We start from the raw sequence: 18,640 nt of genomic DNA, 5'->3' as shown, positions 1-18,640 counted from the left end.
TCTTTACTACAGAAGTTCCAGAACCCTTCAGATGTCAATGACACTCCATAAAGAAAAGAAAGTATTGAGGGTTACCCAAACTTATGAAATCACTGAACTGTCTTCATGGAGTAGCTTCAAAGTCGTGGGATTTTCCTAAATTTGATTCAACTACAAATACTCATCATTATTATAAATTCCTTCTAAGTAACATATTACTCTCCCTAAAGTCATGGACTCTCTGAAGGAGAAGGAGGACCCTGAGCATTTTACATTAGCTTCTTCATCATTAAGAAATCTCGGGAGTTTCTAGAGAGACCCTTGAAGAGTCTTATCACCTGATTCATGTTTAATGTGCTTTATACCGAGAGCATTACAGAACAACTGGAAAACTCCCACCTTGCTTCTCCACTGCCCAAGGCCAAATACAAAGCCATTTGGGGCACACCCACTACTCAGTTTTTCTGCTCTTTTTTAGATTGAGGCATAATTGTAGTAGGCCCTTAAAAAGGTTACGGCTCCTGGATGCACGGCCCTGAGAAGGTCGAATGGAGCCAGGAGGAGGTTCCTGCGGTGCCGCGCACATGTTCGAGCACGGTTCCACCACCTCCCAAGCCGCCATCAGCGCCGAGCAACCGTCTGGTCAGGACTGCCTCAGGGTCAGCCAGTTTTGTTGGGAGATGACACAGCACGCGGCACCATCTTGTAGCCACTGAGAAGTGCGTGAATTTGTCCTGAGCCCTGGCCCAGCGCTGGGCGGTGCCCCCCGCAGAGGCGGCTCCCGGGGCCTCCGCACGTGCCCCTGACTGTCAGGTTTGGGCTCCGTGTGCTCAGCTGTCCTGTGGTCCTCATCTGGACGCTGTTCCTTAGTCGTAAGAGCTTGCAATGCAACAACTGTGCGTACTGGACCGCCTATGGGGTGAAGACAGAACCCAGCACCGCGGAGCCTGGGGCGGGCGCCAGACAGGGAGCGCGGCGCAGAGCCGGGGTGGGCGCAGTGCGCGTGCGCAGCGAGGCCAGGGCGGGGGCGGGAGCGGGAGCGGGGCGCGGAGCGGGGGTGGGCTCACTGCGCGTGAGCAGTGAGGCCCGGACGGAGCGGGGCGGGAGCGCGGCGCGGGGCTGGGGTGGGCTCACTGCGCGTGCGCAGTGAGGTCAGGCCGGGGCGGGGAGGGAGCGCGGGGCTGGGGTGGGCGCCGTCCGGCTCGGCGGGCGGGGGCTGGACGGCGGGGCCGCGGACGACGCCCGGGCGGCCCGCCGGAAGACTCCCGTTTCCCGTGATTTTGCTGAACTTGTGGCCGAGTTCTTGGCCGCTGGACGAGCGGCAGCGTTGAGACTGTGTGAGAAGTTTCCAGCGGGGGCCTCCCGAGTGTCCGCCGCCCCGCCGCTCGCCTCCATGCGGGTGGACGCGGCCCCCGGGCGGAGGCCGGCCGGCCCGCGGTCCGGGGCTGGCGGGGGCCGCGGCCCCGCGGGCGCGCCGAGCACCAGGGCGGCCCGCAGACGGCGGCGGCGCGGCGCGGGGCCCCGCACCCCCGGCCGGCGGCCGCGGAGCCTGGTGGGCTGCAGGATCCGGCACGGCTGGAGGGAGGGGGACGGCCCGGTCACCCAGTGGAGGGGCACCGTGCTGGACCAGGTGCCCGTGAACCCCGCCCTGTACCTCATCAAGTACGACGGCTTCGACTGCGTCTACGGCCTGGAGCTCGACAGGGACGCGCGCGTGTCCGCGCTGGAAGTGCTGGCCGACAGGGTGGCGCCGTCCCCCGTGGGCGAGGCCCACCTGGCCGACAGGATGGTGGGCAAGGCCGTGAAGCACACCTTCGAGGGCGAGGACGGCGCCCGCGACCAGTGGCGGGGAACGGTCCTGGCGCGCGCCCCCACCATGAGCACGTGGTTTTACATCACCTACGAGAAGGACCCGGTCCTGTACATGTACCAGCTCCTAGACGACTACAGAGAAGGCGACCTGCGCATCATGCCGGACCCCAAGGACTCGCCTCCAGCAGGACAGGAACCAGCAGAAGTTGTGGACAGCCTGGTGGGCAAACGGGTGGAGTACGCCAAGGAAGATGGCTCCCAGAGGACTGGCATGGTCATTCACCAAGTGGAAGCGAGACCGTCCGTCTGTTTCATCAAGTTTGATGACGATTTCCATATCTATGTGTACAATTTGGTGAAAACATCCTAGATGTCATCACCAACTTTGCCAAATTTGTGAAAGTATTAAAGGTATAATTTGTAGACCTAAGACCTGATTGCTTCCCAGTTTAATGAAAGCTTAAATCTCCCTGCGAACCCACCGTCTCTGCCAGCAGAGCTGGTTTCCTTCTGAATAGTACAGATTTATGTGACCACAGAGCATTTTGTGTAAGGAGTTCCTTGCTCTTAAACGAAGTCTGCCTGTCTGGAGGGGAGTTACAGGCAAGTTTGGTCAAAGTTAAGGGAGAATCAACGTCATTCAAAACTGTAATGGGTCCTATCCATTCTCCCCTTCACTCTTAGCACTTTTATTCTGCTGCCACAATGCAAGCATAGTTTGGTGTTTTTTGACGGCCTTTTTAGAGATATATATGTGTCTGTAACTACCTATCTTTATCTGTGTGTATACATATGTAATATATAGACACACAGAGATCTGTGTGCACACGCACACACTTCATTGACAGCGCTTCCTTTGTGGATTGGGATGAGGGTGTAACTCCAGTGTAACAGGAGTGCCTGACCCAGGTCAATCATACTTAGTATATTACTGCTGTTTATTTAAAATTAAATGTGAGCACAGGAAGCACATAGGGAGGTTCAGCTGGTTTTGAAAGTCAGAAGTTCAGAGCACTTCTTCAGTCTGGAGGCGTTAAACCCTAAGGCCAAACATGAATTGCTTGTGCACAGCCAATGACCCACGTTTGGACTTTCCAAAACAGTTAGAAATCTAGCTAAAAGACTGCCTTTAATTCTAAGCTCTGTAAGTTTTTTTTTTTTTTTTTTGAGGTCACCTTGGTTTATAACATTATGTAAACTTCAGAAGTACATCATTATATTTCGACTTCTGTGTAGACTGCGTCATGTTCACCTCCCCAAGTCTAATCGCCATCCATCACCATACACATGTGCCCTTGTACTCCTTTTGCCCTCCACCTTCCACCCTTCCTGTCTGCTTACCACCTGTCTAATCTCTGTATCTATATGTTTGTTGTTGTTGTTGTTTTTATCTTCCACATATGAGTGAAATCATACAGTATTTGTCTTTCTCGCTGTTATTTCGCTTAGCGTAATACCCTCAAGGTCCATCCATGTTGTTGCAAATGGCAAGATTTCATCTTGTTTGTGGTTGAGTAGTATTCCATTGTGTCTATATACCACATCTTCTTTTTTTTTTTTGTGAGGAAGATCAGCCCTGAGCTAATATCTATGCCAATCCTCCTCTTTTTGCTGAGGAAGACCAGCCCTGAGCTAACATCTATTGCCAACCCTCCTCCTTTTTTTTTTCCTCTTTTCTCCCCAAAGCCCCAGTAGATAGTTGTATGTCATAGTTGCACATCCCTCTGTTGCTGTATGTGGGACACCACCTCAGCATGGCCGGACGAGCGGTGTGTCAGTGCACGCCCGGATCTGAACCCGGGCTGCCAGTAGCAGAGCATGCTCACTTAAACGCTAAGCCACGGGGCAGACCCCATACCACATCTTCTTTATCCATTCACCCATTGATGGACACTTGGGTTGCTTCCACGTCTTGGCTACTGTGAATAATGCTGCAGTGAACATAGGTGTGCATATATCTTTTAGAATTAGTGTTTTCATGTTCTTTGGATAAATACCCAGAAGTGGAATAGCTGGATCATATGGTATTTCTATTTTTTATTTTTTGAGGAATCTCCATACTAGTTTCCATAATGGCTATACCAAGTTACATCCCCATCCATAGTGCACAAGGGTTCTCTTTTCTCCACATCCTCTCCAACACTTGTTATTTCTTGTCTTTTTAATAATAGCCATTCTGATGGGCATTGTATCTATTATGGTTTTGATTTGCATTTCCCTAATGATTAGTGCTGTTGAACATCTTTTCATGTGCCTGTTGGCCATCTGTATATCTTCTTTGGAAAAATGCTCAGATCCTCTGCCCATTTGTTAATCGGCTTGTTTGTTTTTTATCATTGAGTTGTATGTGTTCTTTATACATTTTGCATATTAACCCCTTATCAAATACATGATGTGCAAGTATCTTCTTCCAATTGGTAAGTTGTCTTTTCATTTTGTTGATGGTTTCTTTTGCTGTGCAGAAGCTTTTTAGTTTGATGTAGTTCCATTTTTTTATTTTTTCTTTTGTTTACCTTGCTTGAGGAGACATATTCAAAAAGATACTGCTAAGACCAATGCCAAAGAGCATACTGCTCATGTTTTCTTCTAGGAGTTTTGTGGTTTCAGGTCTTATATTCAAGTCTTTAGTCCATTTTGAGTGAATTTTTGTGTATTCTGTAGTCTCAAGGCCTCACTTGATGAGGCTCGCACAATGCCCATTTTTGCCTTCAGGAAGGCTGTGCCTTGTCATAGTGTCAGATGTAACCCCACACACTGTGTAAATACAGCACTGTGTCCAGTGCCTCATGGGCAGCCAGGGGCGAGCTTCTCCATGCAGCCAGCCCGCAGGTCTTAGACGCTTAGATGCTTGAAGGAGAACCTTCAAAGCAGACTGTACTTTTTGCATGCTCTATTCTAAGTAGAATGTTCAATGTAACTAACTAAAATTGCATGTTAAGATATTTAGGTTTTCTATCTTTGTTTTTACAGTAGTCCCCCCTTCTCCGCAGTTTTGCTTTCCATGATTTCAGTTACCCTTGGTCAATTTTGGTCCAAAAATATTAAATGAAAAATTCCAGAAATATACAATTCGTAAGTTTTAAATTATGCACCATTCTGAGTAGTATGTTGAAACCTTGCGCCAACCCTTTCCATCCTGCCCAGAACTCTAATCATCCCTCTGTCTAGCAGATCCACACTGTAGACGCTACCCTCCCATTAGTCACTTAGTAGCTGTCTTGGTTATCAGATTGACTGTTGGGTATGGCAGTGCTTGTATTCCAGTGACCCATCTTTTACGCAATAATGGCGCGAAAGCCAACTTTATTATTAGTTATTGTTGTTAATCTCTTACTGTGCCTAGTTTATTAATTAAACTTTATCACAGATATGTATGTATAGGAAAAAACATAGCATATATAGGGTTTGGTACTATCTCTGGTTTCAGGCATCCACTGGGGGTCATGTTCCAAGACCCACAGATAAGGGAGGACAACTGTATTTGTTTTCAGTTTTCTGTGTATTTGCTGACTATCTGTTTTAGTGGTCGTAGGATAAAAGCACGCTGGCAAAGCAATGTCGTGGCCACAGAAGGTGATTTTCCAGTTGTGTCTGTCGTGCAGCACTTGAAGGGACCGTGCAGTCTTAAAACAATCACAGTTACCTCTAAACCAGATCCCATTTCTATTGTTTCATGTGCCAAACCCCGAAGTGCATTGAGCTTGAATCTCTGAGCACCGTGCGCCCATTAGGAGACTATTTTGATAGTCACAAATTGTAGAGCCTGAAAACATTTTTAAGCTCATTGTCTTAAAAAGAAAATGAAAGTTCTCCAAAGACAAAACAGGAACGATTATCATAGCAGAAAATAATTTGTGATCGAAATGTCTGTGGTTCCTTGGAAATGCCGCACTTTTTGTATTTTCCATCATTAGTGCATCATTAGTGTATAGTTCAGAGGTCTTCATGTTTGCATTTTAAAGTTAGGTGAATGACTTCATCTTTCAAGCTTGAGTTTGTTTTTAATTTTAACTTTATTTGATACAGTGTGTAGACTGCACTTAGAAGTATAAACAATATAAATCTGTTAATTCTGTAAGTAATTCGTATAATTATGATGTAACTCTATCCTGTCCTTGTTGGTAGTGCCATCCAGTAGATTCCCAGTCCTGATGACCCTGTGGACAGCAGAGGGAACCCTGCCCAGTCTTTCTGCACCATCGTCTCACCTTGCAGTGCTATGCCAGATAATCCTCCTCCGCTGCTGTTCGCAAGGTTTCATGGCCAGTTTTTCTGGAACTGGGTGGCCAGGTCCTTCTTCCTAGTCTGTCTTAGTCGAGAAGCTCCACTGAAAGCTGTCCACCACAGGTGACCCTGCTGGCATTTGAAATACCAGTGGCCTAGCTTTCAGCATCACAGCAACACGCAGGCACCACAGGATGACAACCGACAGAGAGATGGAGTGGTTCCCTGAGTGGGACACGAACCCCGGCTGAGGCATCCTAGCCTTAAAGCATTTAAAACCCTTTATGTCCAAAAAAACTGCCATGTGTACAGTATTCCTGGTTGGTAGCAATGGGGTCTCCTGAGGCCTGCCTTTCTTTAGGCTCAAAGTCCTTCATCCCCTAAACTGAAAATATGCCACCCCCACCCCTAGCACACTCCATGTTCTGACACACACACACACACACACACACACACACACACACACTTTCATGTAACTAAGGTCCCCCCACGACTACATTCCCTAGGACTCTTCGTTCTACCTGCCTGCCTTCCACACTAAGACTAGCAGTGGCTCTGGAGTCCCTCCTCCCCTCCCTGTCAGCACTGGGCGGGATCCTTTGAAGCAGTCACCTTTCTACCAGCCCTGACATCCATCCCCTTCTCCCCTGCCCCTGCACTCGCTTCCAGCACCAGCGCTCTGCTGTCATCACCAAATCTCTGCCTGTTTCTTCCCTAAAGGTGCAGGCCCACGTTCCCGTGGTCTTCGGCCTCGGGCCCCGACAGCGTGGGGCCTAGCGCCCAGCAGGGTCTCAGTCTTGTTTGCTAAATGAGTGATTTTCTTGTACAACCTCTTCATGCATTTGCAAGAACATACGGCTTCCCAGGTGGTGTGAGTGGCAGGCAACCAGATGGAGTCCAGAAGTGATTCAAACCCACCTCCCTCAACAGGATACAAAGCCAGAAATCTCTGCTGGCAGAATAGATCTAACTCCTGTGCTAACGCGTTTTGTTTCCAGGAGCGCTGTGTTAAAAATCGAATGTGTCCTCTAAGGTAAGAATTACCACATCAGATAAATTTATTTAGTCAAGTATCAAGGTCCTGAATGGGACACAGGACAGGTGAGTTCTGATGGCTGTTAGGTCGTGAGGGCCCCGTCATAAGACAGTGCCCCATGGAGGGCCCGGGTCTGCAGGAGAATCACGGGAAGGACACACAGGCAGTCAGGCTCTGCCTCTAGCATCAGACACATCACAAGAGAGCAAAGCCCGTGATTCACGCTGGCTCAGAAACAGGAGAGGCGCACTTCCCGAGCCGGCCGCCGCTCCTGCGCTCCGCCTCCACTGAGAGCGATAATTCTCATTCTAGACGTGAACCTAATAAAACCATGCGTTTGGATTTCCCGGAATTTTTCTGACTGAATATGGACTTGTCCCCAGAACCTTCCATGTTCCCTGCGCCTTGTGAATGGGTGGTTTTGCGATGTCGCAGTGGGATGCAGGGGGCTGCAGACAGTGCTGTCGGGATTTATCCTCACCCGCATAGACCAGCCGCTGCGTGCGCCTTCTAATTTACTGTGTGCGTCAAAATGGGATGAAGTAAGAGCTAATAAAATAATCCAGTGGGTCAGCAAGTGTTCTACACCTTATTTCTAAGAGGGCTCCATACCAGTCGAATCATCTCAGGATCTACAGATGTCACTGGTGGTTGGGGTGGCGACAAGTTCACCTCCTCCCTCTCCTCCCCCCCCTTTCCTCTCCCCCCTCCTCCTGCCTTCTTCCTCCCTCTCCACATCCTTCCCCTCTACTCCTCCCTGTTTTCTTTTCCTTCCTTTCTTCCTTTCCTCCCTTCCCTTCTGTTTCTCCTTCCTTCTCTTCCTCCTTTCCTTCCTTCCTTTCTTCATTTCCATCTTTCATTCATTCAACAAATACGTGTTGAGGACTGACCACAGGTCAGACGCTGCAGAGGAGACTGCGACGACTGCACAAAATCCCTCTTCTGCGCGCGCGCGCGCTCTCCTGCTCGGGGCCTCCCCGCGGCTGCGCGGGTCCAGACCGCTGTCGGCTCTGGTCAAGGTACCGGCGCCGCGCGGCTTCCCTGATGCTCAGCTGCGCACTGACGGCCGAGACAGGGCGGGCAGTGCGGGCCGCGGACGGATCTGGGCTGGACTGGCCCTGCCTCTGACCTGACGGCTGACCTGACCGGGGGTCTGGGCCCTCAGACCCTCACCCGGAAAAAGGGAGGGCCGGCCTAGATGCCGACTCAGGTGCTCAGTCTCCGCTGATTACAGGATCTGGAAGGTCTCAGTGTGTGGACGGTTCAGGGAGGATAACGAGGAACCCGCTCTTCCAGGGTCAGAAATGTTAAAATGAAAGCCATAAAAAAAATAAAAATAAATAAAACACCTGGCTCTTTGAAGCCCTTGTCTAACAAGGAATATATAATAACTGTAAGCAATTCCTATTTCCACCAATGTAAAATACTCAGATCGCTTTTCCGGGCCGACCTGGGTTCAAGGGCCCTGCGTCCGGGAGCCTGTGAGCGGACCACGAAACATTTCTGCAGAGAAGCGGCGCCACCTGCCGGGACACCGTGGTGCTGCACGCGGTAAATCTAATCAGGACCAAGGGCCAGTCTGGGGTGTCGCGGAACACAGAATCCGGAGCATCGGTCTAATCAGGCGCCCAGCCTTTCGACTTTGACACGACCATCAGACTCTGGAAAGATTTCTCCACAGGTGAATCTTAGCCATGTTTTAGATTTAATTTTGCATCAAACTGTTCATCCATGCTATACACCTTTCTTTGTAAATCAGCCTCAATGATATGTACTAGTAAAAGCCACTTAGTCAAAATCTGTTATTTTGAGTACATGGCTAGGCTCAAAAGGCTACAGTGTCCTTTAGTTCAGACTCCATTTATCAGTCAACCAACCAGTCATCAGACCTCCAAGCCTCCCTCCACCTCTAGAATTCAGCCACGTGGAGAAAATCGTGTGTCTGTTAAGTTCTGTTATACACTGGGCATCTTATATACTGAAGGATATATGTCGTGTAAGACACATTCCTAATCTCATTGTGGAGAACTGGCATGAAAATATACGAACAGAAACAGCAGTTACAAAGTGTAACTAACCATGCCAATCAACAAATAAAACTGTCCCAGAGTGGAATGGACCATACCTGCTTTGGGAGCCAGAACTTCAGGCGGAGGCCAGCGAGGGTTTCGTGGGGGAAGGGCTTCTTGAGCTGCATTTGGCAAAATGACTGGGATTTGGATGACATTCAGGGATGATGGAAACAATGGAGCAAGCACAAAGAACAGAGGCAGAAAACATGTTAAAAGTTTTGGTAAAAAAAAAAAAGAAATGCAATGTGTTGAGAAACACCAGGAAGATCAACTTAACCTGAGTAAGACTTTTTAGGAGAATAGTGTGAGATAAGGCAGGAAAGGGAAGTTGAGACACGATTAGATGATTCCGTAAATGCAAGAATACGGAGTTGGAGCTTGTTCCTGTAAGCAGTCAAAAGGCATTGACGATTTCTGGGAAGGAAAATAAAATGATCAGAACTGTGTTTTCAGAAGACTCACCTGGCCATCAGACACAGGATGAAATGATTCTAAGATGTGAAAAGATGCCCTGAATGTCTAAAGACACAGTGGTAAAAAAAAGAAGAGTTTCAAGGTCACAAATGTGTATGTAAAAAAGCGGAAAAGGAATCTGGCTTTGTGATACTTTTCTGTATCAAGGGATGTATAAAACTTAAAATAATTCTGAATATTAAACCAAGGGAATGCGTACTATGGGGGAGGGGGAAAAAAAGGATCCCCCGCCCCCCCAAAAAAAGCTAAAAAGGAGCTACTCTAGAGAGAAGAGTGATCCTGACCCGGAGCCTGAGAGAAGCAAAACAATGCTGAGACCCAGAGACGCCCGGAAGAGGAAGAACTGGGAGGAGAATTGGTCAGACACGGTTACACGTTGTAGATAATGCATAAATAGTGACTGGACTAACTGATTGGCTGTTTAATACTGTTTCGTTATAGAGGTTTGGGCAGGAAGGAATCTTAGGCATCGTCTCCCTCTCGGTGCAGTAACAATTTGGGCAACATCCTCACAACCAGGCTTCCAATTTCAGTGCTGTGTCCAGTGACATGAGCTCATCACTGTGCAGGTGGATGGTCTGGAGATCTGCGCCCGCTCAGAGGCGGGCGTCGGATCTCACTCCCATACCTGCCGACACCCGTTCTTTTCCCTATGCCTGGATCTCTGCAATCACTCAAGATTGTCTGATTTGCCAAAGTCCTGAAATGAGGAGCCGGCACTGTGAGCACGTTGCTCTAGGAGTGACCTGAAATCAGAGCACTGAACAGGAGATAGCATCTCCCTGCTCCGGTTCATGGAGCAGGGCCTGCGGGTGTACTTGGTCTGTGCTGGACCCTCGGCGGGGACTCTGTATTAGATGCTTGAGTGAGCAGGTCACCTCCATCCCGTCTTGTGCACTTGACTGTGCTGAACCTAAATGTGGCATACTTTTTACGTTACTCCCTGTGGAGGTTTATCTTTTCAACAGCATTTCAGCCCAGACCTAGCACTGGATCTGGGACCGGGTAAACATTTAATATTTAGTGGGTGAATATATACTTTTGAAATCTAAATTCTGTCAGCAAATATATTTACCCTTCATCTCAATTTCCAAACATCAGAGACTCTGACCAGCTTACTGTATAAGTTAGAGATGCTTTGGCAGCAAGTAACACACAGAAAAATCCATGCACAAAATATAAACATGTTTCATTTTTCTCACCTGATGAGAAATCTGGAAGTGGGCAGCCTGGGCTTGTGCTGCTGCTCAGTCACGCCATTGGGGACCACGTTTCCTTGCGTCTTTCCAGATTCCTCTGAAGCCTGGTACCTGAGGGTTACTGTGAATATTCAATAAGAACATGGTTACCCTTCAACTTTCTTCCCAACACAAACACAGATGAAAAGAAGTTAATCTTGCTAATTTGCTGTTTTCTTGTTTAACCTGAGGGGTGACTCAAGGGTCACGAGGATTTATGAGCTTGTTTTGCAGAAGAAAAAAGAATGCCTTCAAGGAAGTTACGACCACCAGATAACCAGCCCCTAACTGCCAGATAACCAGCCCCTAACTGCCGGATAACCAGCCCCTAACTGCCATTGATGCCCGGAAGTCAGACTGCCCAAGGGCTTATCTGGAGTGAAAGAAACACAAATTTCCCCTTTGTTTCCCTGAAACTCCTCCTGCCAAGCCCTTTAGCTCTATAAAGACCCCCTGCTTTCTTCTTTGGTTAAGGTGGGTTTGAGGGAACTTATCCTCCCACCTTCTCACCTTCACCAATTCAAATAAACTTTTCTCCATCTCCAAGCCTGGGTGCCTCAGCAATTGGCTTATTGTGCATCTGCATCGGGCACGTGAATTCGAGATTAAGAGATTTGGTATCACCTCCTCCTTAGCATGCTTACTTTCATCCTCATGCTTTTTGTCTCTTGGTCTCAAGTGCCTGTTGCACCTGCAAACATCACCTCCACATTCTAGGCAAGAACAAGGGGAAAAGGAACAACCTCCATGCTGGTTGGATCTGTCCCATTTTTATCAAGAAAACAAAAATTTTCCCAGAAGCATCACCCAGCAGACTCCCTTTTGTGTCTTATTGGCCAAAACTGGATCACACAGTCATCCCCACACCAATTACTGCCCAGAGGAATAACTGGTTTAGAACAATCACGATTCACTCCCAGGGGTTAAGATGGGCCCTACCTATCTTTCCTGAAATCAAAGGACTTCTGCTTCTACCCAAACAAACTTGGGTTGTTAATGGGAGGGAGGCATATGGATATTGGGTCAGCAAAAGGAAGCACCTATTGATCATGCCCTCCACCAGGTATAATTGGATAAGCAAGTGTTCAGATGACTTCATCCAATGTCATCCACATCATGATTCTAGTATAGAATTTAATAGTAGACCTTAAAAATATCTTGCTTTTCTGCCCAACTGAATCATCTACTATCCACCATAAACCTGAAATATGAATTTAAAAGAACCTTAAAATGTGTAAGTGTTCCAACTTAGAATTTTAAGTCTGGCTACTTGGCTAGTCCACCAACATCCAAGCCTTTTCTTTTCTTCCCATTATGTTCTATGTCTGTCTCCCCATAAAAACATGAGTTTGTTTAGGGAAATGATCACGTCTTATCTATGCCCATAGCACTAAAACCTAGCACAGCAGTTGGTATGAGATCAACAAATATTTATTTTAAAGATGAAAGTGCGAGTTAGTGATGGATTAGATAGAGTATCTATTTCCATTAGAGAGATTATCTTGGAAATACATTTTTTGGTGCTACTAAAATTTCAGTAGGTTTTCTTCTGCGTGTATCATTTATTGAAATCATATGTGTACTTAACAGCCAAGTTACCTGTACATCCATACAATAGAATATGATTCAGCTGTAAAAAAAAAAAAAAAAAGCCAAACTATAGATACCTGCTGAGACATGGATGAACCTCAAAAACATGCCCAGTGAAAAAAGCCAGACATAAGAGACCACATATTATGTGATTCTATTTATATAAAATATCCAGAAAAAGCAAAGCTATAAAGACAAAAAGTAGATTTGTGGTTGCTAGGGGTGGGAGGGCAATGGAGATTAGCGGTAAATGTGCACATTGGAGTGATGAAAATGTTCTAAATGTTCTAGAGGAGATTTATGGTGATGGCTGCACAATTTGGTAAATTTACTAAAAAAACCACTCGAAGGGGGTGAATTACATGATATGCAAAATATACCTTGATAATGTATTTTAAGTTAATTTAGGTCTCTGGAAGTTTTTCAACATTCTTAAGGAGAAGCAGCATCCGTCTGCATGAAATTCCAAGCAGACGTGAGCATCTCAGAGGCAGGGCGGTTTTGCGTGCAGAGAGCACAGATGCATTTGAGGAGCACGTTACCCCACTAATAAATCATTAATGGACCTTCCATTATACCTAGATTGAAATTTCCAACACCAGCATCCTTTTTTAAACCTCTGTCAATCTGATGGGCAGAAAACTGTATCATTGTTTAAATTTACAATTCTTCGAGTACTCATGGGGCTGGAAAATTTTTCTGCGTTTATTAGCCGTGTGTGTTGTTACGTTGTTCTGCCCTCTTTCCGTCTTGGTTTTTGAATTCATGATTCAGTTACATTCTGTGGGAAGGAAGCTGTCGCTCCTCTTTGGCTTCCCTGGAGCTCAGACTCCAAGTCAAGTTTGGAAGCCAAGTGCCAGCAGCAAAACAGACATCAGGGTCGAATTTCAGGTCAGAACCAGGCGGCCCTGGATCACCCTCCACCACGTTCAAGCGCTTGACCAGCCCTTGAAGCACAGCCACACTTCTTGGATACAGATAGCCCTCAGACACTTCATTTAATTGAAACACTTCCGAGTTCTCTGTGCCGTCTCTGAGAGAAAGACAAGCCAGAGGTCTTGGAGGCGGTAATCAGTAAGCACCTGCCTGTTGAACTGAGAATCAGGCCTGCCCGAGAATCTTTGCGGGATTAATTTAAATAACAAGGACTCTTGTGTAAGGGTCAAGAGGAGTCTTGAGCATGGACAGCCCAGCTCACGTGTGCACAGGCCTCAGGTTCCACTGTCATCCAGCAGTCAAGTCCCTTCTTTCCTTCCTTCCCTCCCTCCCTCCCTTCCTTTCTTGCACCTCCTATTTGGGAAAACCTGTACAAGTTATTATGGGATTTCTAAAAAAGAAAGATAATAGGCTCTGTCCCAAAGGTGTGCATAGGACATGCATTCGGAAAATAATTAAAAATTAGCCCTTTCCTATCGAGAGAAAAATCTTTCAATGTTTTGATATCTTTGCTTTCTACAACCTAGTAAAAGGGAGATTTCCAAAGGTGAATTACTAATGTTTAATTTTTTGTATATACAAAAGTAGCAAACATTGTTTAAAAAATTTAAGCAATACAACACTGTCTAAAGCAAAGAGTAAAAGTGGCCCTATTCATGCACAATAACGTGGAGAAGAAGTCACAGACGCTCCGTGCCCCAGAGTAAGAGCGTGTGTGCTGTTGCAGACATTTTTTCCACCTACAAACACGTTTGTAACATGTACGTAGCAAAACGCTGCGAGTCTTCTCCTTTAGTCTTGAAGTCTTGGCTAAAGCTCCAAAGCTGAGGCCAAGAACCTCAACAAAGCCCCATGTGGTACATACAGTGCCAGGGAGCTGCCCCAACTCCCTTCAGCCTTATGAAGAGTAGGTCCAACTGGCCCTTCTGCCCTCACCCCACCACCCCATCCATCCTCCAGGAGCAGAAGATCAAGCTTACAGTAGGAGAAAGGGAGTCATCCAGTGGTGGATAAGGTCGTACTCAATTAGGGTGGGTCATAAATCCAACATGACTAGCGTCCCCATGAGAAGAGGAGAAGAGACACAGAATGCCACATGGTAACAGAGGCAGAGACTGAAGCGATGTGTCTACAAGCCAGGAAACCCCAAGATTCCCAGAAGCTAAGAGAAAGGCATGGAACGAGTTCTCCCCTAGAGCCTTCAGAGAAAGAGGTCCCTGCTGACACCTGGATTTTGGACTTCTAGCCTCCAGATCTATGAAAGAATAAATTTCTGTGGTTTTGTCAGTTGACGTGAGTGGTCAAGAAGAGGGGAGATCAAAGATGACCCAGATACGTCTGGCTTGGGCCACTGCGTGGATGCTAGTGTCGTGGACGGTGCTCGTAGATACAGAAAACACACAAGGAGGAGCAGTGGGTTGGGGCGGGGCAGGAGTATGGAGTTCAGGGTCTAACATAGTAAGTCACGGCCCACTGGTCCCCCATTTGGATATGTCCAGTCAGCGTTTAGAAGGAGAAGCTGAGATCAAAAATAGGCTGGAGGTAGAGGTGAGTGAGTCTTGAGAGATGTCAATTCACTTGAAAAGTCTCCATATTCAGACTGGAAAGCCTTCGTTCTCTCTAAGGTGAGAGAGACTCTGCTCTAGGCAGAGACATTAACTTCTCTGCAGAAACACACCCAGGACCAGCTTGGAGAGTCTGGGAACGAGATCCATTTCCCACCTGATCTGGAGCTGACTCTCGAGGGCTGACGTGGGTCTGCGCTGGCTCTGGGCCCCGTGAGACCCGGCAGCATGGCACCCAGAGAACACGGAAAGTGCCTCGGGCAAAGCAGGAGGCAGGGGCTGTGCCGGCCTCCTCTAAGAGGGGTGCTGCCTGGCCGGGATGCTCCAGGGTTCCTCACCGTGAAAGAACAGTGGGGCGATGCACGGAGGAACGTGAGAACTGAAGCAACCTCACAGTCAGTTCGGGCATTTCATTTTACAGAGGAAGAAAATCAGACACAGAGAAGCGAAGTGGTTTATTCAGTGTAACGAACAATGGGGTTTCAGAGCTGGAACTGGAAAGTGCTCTTTTCATTAGAGCATTTCTAAGGTCTCTTTCAGCCTTTAAATCTTATGCTTATAAAAGCAATTTATAAATAGAAAGGGGTGCTAGAAGTTTCTAAATAGCACCACTCACCAAACATTGCTATTTAAAGAGAGAACTAATTGGAATTCATCAATCTCACAATTCGGAGGCCCCACATTAATTTTGTGCATTGGAGCAAAACCCGTGCGGCAGATCATTTGAATGCAGGAGAGCAGTCAGATGGACGGCGTCTTCAGATCTTCAAGAACGTTCAAGAACAGGGTCAGAATCCTTTCCTTACGAACGTTCGCAGGCTGGATTTACACTGATGTCCCTGCTCCACAGTAATAGGATTGGTTGAGAATTTCCCCCCACATCCCCCTCCACCAGCTCAAGAAGGAAAACAAATGTGCTGACAGCAGCCCTGCTCTGAAGTCAATATCTGAGAATTGTGCAAAAATAGCAACTGATTGCTCTCCTGAGTGATGCGCTCACTGAAAATGAGCTTCCCTCAGGCCAAACCAGGGCAGGCCACAGGGTCCGAGCTGCGCTCGAGTGTGTCTGACACCGTAAGGGAGGCGGCTGGAGAGGAAGGCCTGTGGGTGCACCCACCTGCCAGCTGCCACCAGATGTGGTCACAGACCGAGGCTCGGCTGCTGCTGGAAGCTGCCAGCTGTTGGGCAGGGAGCGTATTCCTCCAGAGAGAGCAGGAGGGGAGGGCAGTACGCCCATACCCGCCCCACCACTTTCCTCTCTCTTTTCTCTCTCTCAGACCGTCCAAGTGCCCTCCTTTCTCTTTTCCTTGTCCTCACTCCTCTTCCTCCCTCTCTGCCCCTCTTTCTACCTCTTTCATATTTCCACCTCTTGCCCTAATCCTCAACCCCAACCTTAGTCCATTTATTACTGGATACATGGAAATGAAGGCACTTAAAATCAGTATAAGTCAATCATTTCAATGCCTCAAAAAGACTAGTCCTGTGGTAACAAGTGGGGTCTGTCCTTTCCCCCTAAGAGGCTGCAGTGAGTCCGAACGGTCGTGGGCTGTCCAGCCTGGGGTCAGGAACCACCAGCCCAGGAAAGACACACCCAGCCCCACAAAGGCAGCAGCATCCGGCTCCCTGGTTCCCTGGGTGGCCAAGCTTCACCATCATCGGAATTTACTAATACCAACTCCAAGCTTCATTCTCAGTTGAAATGGTAAATGGAGCATGTGTAGGAAGTATCCTTCTACTCTGAATATACAGAGTGGGTAGAAATACTGGATAAAATATACAAATACATATATGTACGTGTGCCAAATAAATAAATATAGTATGTATGTATGCTATAGAACACAGTCAAATTCAAAAGGAAGGAATAAAATCTTGAGAGTGAGACCTTCAAGGACACAGGTGGAAGAAGCATTGAAGCCAGGTAGCTCTCAGGTGTGCTGGGTGGAGGGACATGCCTCAGAACGGGAGCTCTGCAGATGAAGCCCCTGCCCCTACTCAGCAGGTGTTGGAATTGCGCGCCCTGCGTAGAGCCCAGAGAAAGCCAAGTGCCCCCTCCAACGAGGGACCAGAAAGCCCTACCCCAGGGCTGTACAGCTCCCAGCATTTCTTCCAGTAACCTTTGAAGCTGATCAAGCTATAACTCCAGTAATGGACCCTCTCTGAAGGTTTTAATCCAGGCAAATGACAGAACCAGAGGAATTTTGCAATGAAACCTGCTTTAATCCTGTACTTTACATCTCACGTTAGCAAATAAGCAGTTCGCATAGAAATAGACGTTTGGTTTTTAAAGCCGAATCTTTGGAATTTTGCCTGGAATCATTCTTTTATTTGCCCAAAGCCTGTCCCAGACATAGGTCATATGTGTCCAACAGGCACCCATTATTGGTTTTTATGGATGTTAATTAACAGCTCCATTGTTGGCAGGCCGTTTAGAGACACTCAGCTGGCAACACCGCTGCTTCACTGGAGTCGTGGGTGTGTTTGAGCCTCCACTGAGGGCTGTAAAGTCTTGATGGAGTGGCGGCACCATCGTGGGACTCAGGCGCATTTAGATTTTGTAGCATGTGCATGAACAACTGCCTCCTGTCCTGTTCTTATTTTTATTCTAACCCTTTCCATACCCCCGGGGAGAGCCACCTCCAGAATAACGAATCCATTTATCAGCCAAGTCGCTGAAATATGGATTTACAAAGCGCTGTTCCATTCCCTCAGATAGTAATGCCTTCCATTTGTGTAGAATTTTGTAAGTTTACAAAATACTTTCAAAGTCCTGGGATAACCCAGTTCCTGGGATAACCCAGTTCCCAATTACCTACCTCCTCCTGAGGAAGGTAATAGGGCCAGAGTTTCCATCACAAATGAGAAAAAGAAGTTCAGGGAAGTTTGGTGACTTGCTCAAAGTTACACAGAAGAGCTGGGGCTTGAGTCCAGGTTTTTGGTCCACTATACCAGGTGTCCCGTGGCCTCTCTTTCCAATGACCATGACCTTTCGTTATCCCTGTCTTGATGCTGTTGACTTTGGCTATCCTATACTCTTTTTTTCTTTATTGTGGTAAAGTATACATGATATAAAATTTACCATTTTAACCTTTTTTTTTTTTTTTTTTGGTAAGGAAGATTCGCCCTGAGCTAATATCAGTGCCAATCTTCCTCTATTTTGTATGTGGGTTGCTGTCTCAGTATGGCTGCCTACGAGTGGTCCACACCCGGGAACCGAACTCGGGCTGCCAAAGCAGAGTGCGCTGAACTTAACCACTAGGCCATGGGGCCAGCCCCCTATATTAACTACTTTTAAGTGTACAGTTCAATGGCATTAACTACATTCACATTGTAGTGCAACCATCAACACCATCCATCTCCAGAACCTTTTCCTCATCCCAAACTGAAACTCTGAACCCATTAAACAATAACCCCCTGTCCGTCTCCCCCACCCAGCCCCTGGTAACCACCATTCTACTTTCCGTCTCTGTGGATTTGACTACTCTAGGTCCCTTATATAAAGAGAATTGCACACTCTTTGCCCTTTTGCATCTGGCTTATTTCACTTTGTACAATGTTTTCAAGGTTCATCCATGTTGTGGCATGTGGCAGAATTTCAACCATTTGTAAGGCTGAATAGTATTCTGTTATATGTATAGACCACATTTTGTTCATCCATTCATCTGTTGATGGTGCCATGAACTCTTACCCCCTTCTTTGGGAAGTAGCACTTCAATT

At 47.3% G+C, this 18,640-nt stretch overlaps 1 protein-coding gene across 1 annotated transcript; it reads left to right on the top strand.

Moving 5' to 3' along the window:
- The first annotated feature begins 527 nt into the window (after positions 1-527).
- LOC131420304 (spindlin-1-like) lies at positions 528-3,322 on the top strand. Its single transcript, XM_058566152.1, has 3 exons — positions 528-638; positions 752-1,051; positions 1,136-3,322. Exons 1-3 carry the CDS (start codon positions 528-530, stop codon positions 2,159-2,161), a joined length of 1,437 nt encoding a protein of 478 aa, XP_058422135.1. The 3' UTR covers positions 2,162-3,322.
- The last annotated feature ends 15,318 nt before the right edge of the window (positions 3,323-18,640 follow it).

This window comes from Diceros bicornis, chromosome 23 (assembly GCF_020826845.1).
Source record: "Diceros bicornis minor isolate mBicDic1 chromosome 23, mDicBic1.mat.cur, whole genome shotgun sequence".
NCBI classification, from domain to species: Eukaryota; Metazoa; Chordata; class Mammalia; order Perissodactyla; family Rhinocerotidae; genus Diceros; species Diceros bicornis.
The sequence above is the reverse complement of the archived record's forward strand: the minus strand, read 5'-3'. Positions and strand labels throughout refer to the sequence as shown.

Bases quoted from the DNA above. Each gene is read 5' to 3' on its own strand.
- LOC131420304 (XM_058566152.1), top strand. From the start codon at position 528: ATGGAGCCAGGAGGAGGTTCCTGCGGTGCCGCGCACATGTTCGAGCAC. The intron at 639-751 runs GTCAGCCAGTTT...TGCCCCCCGCAG, and splicing joins CTGGTCAGGACTGCCTCAGG to AGGCGGCTCCCGGGGCCTCC. The intron at 1,052-1,135 runs GTGAGCAGTGAG...CAGTGAGGTCAG, and splicing joins CGGGGGTGGGCTCACTGCGC to GCCGGGGCGGGGAGGGAGCG.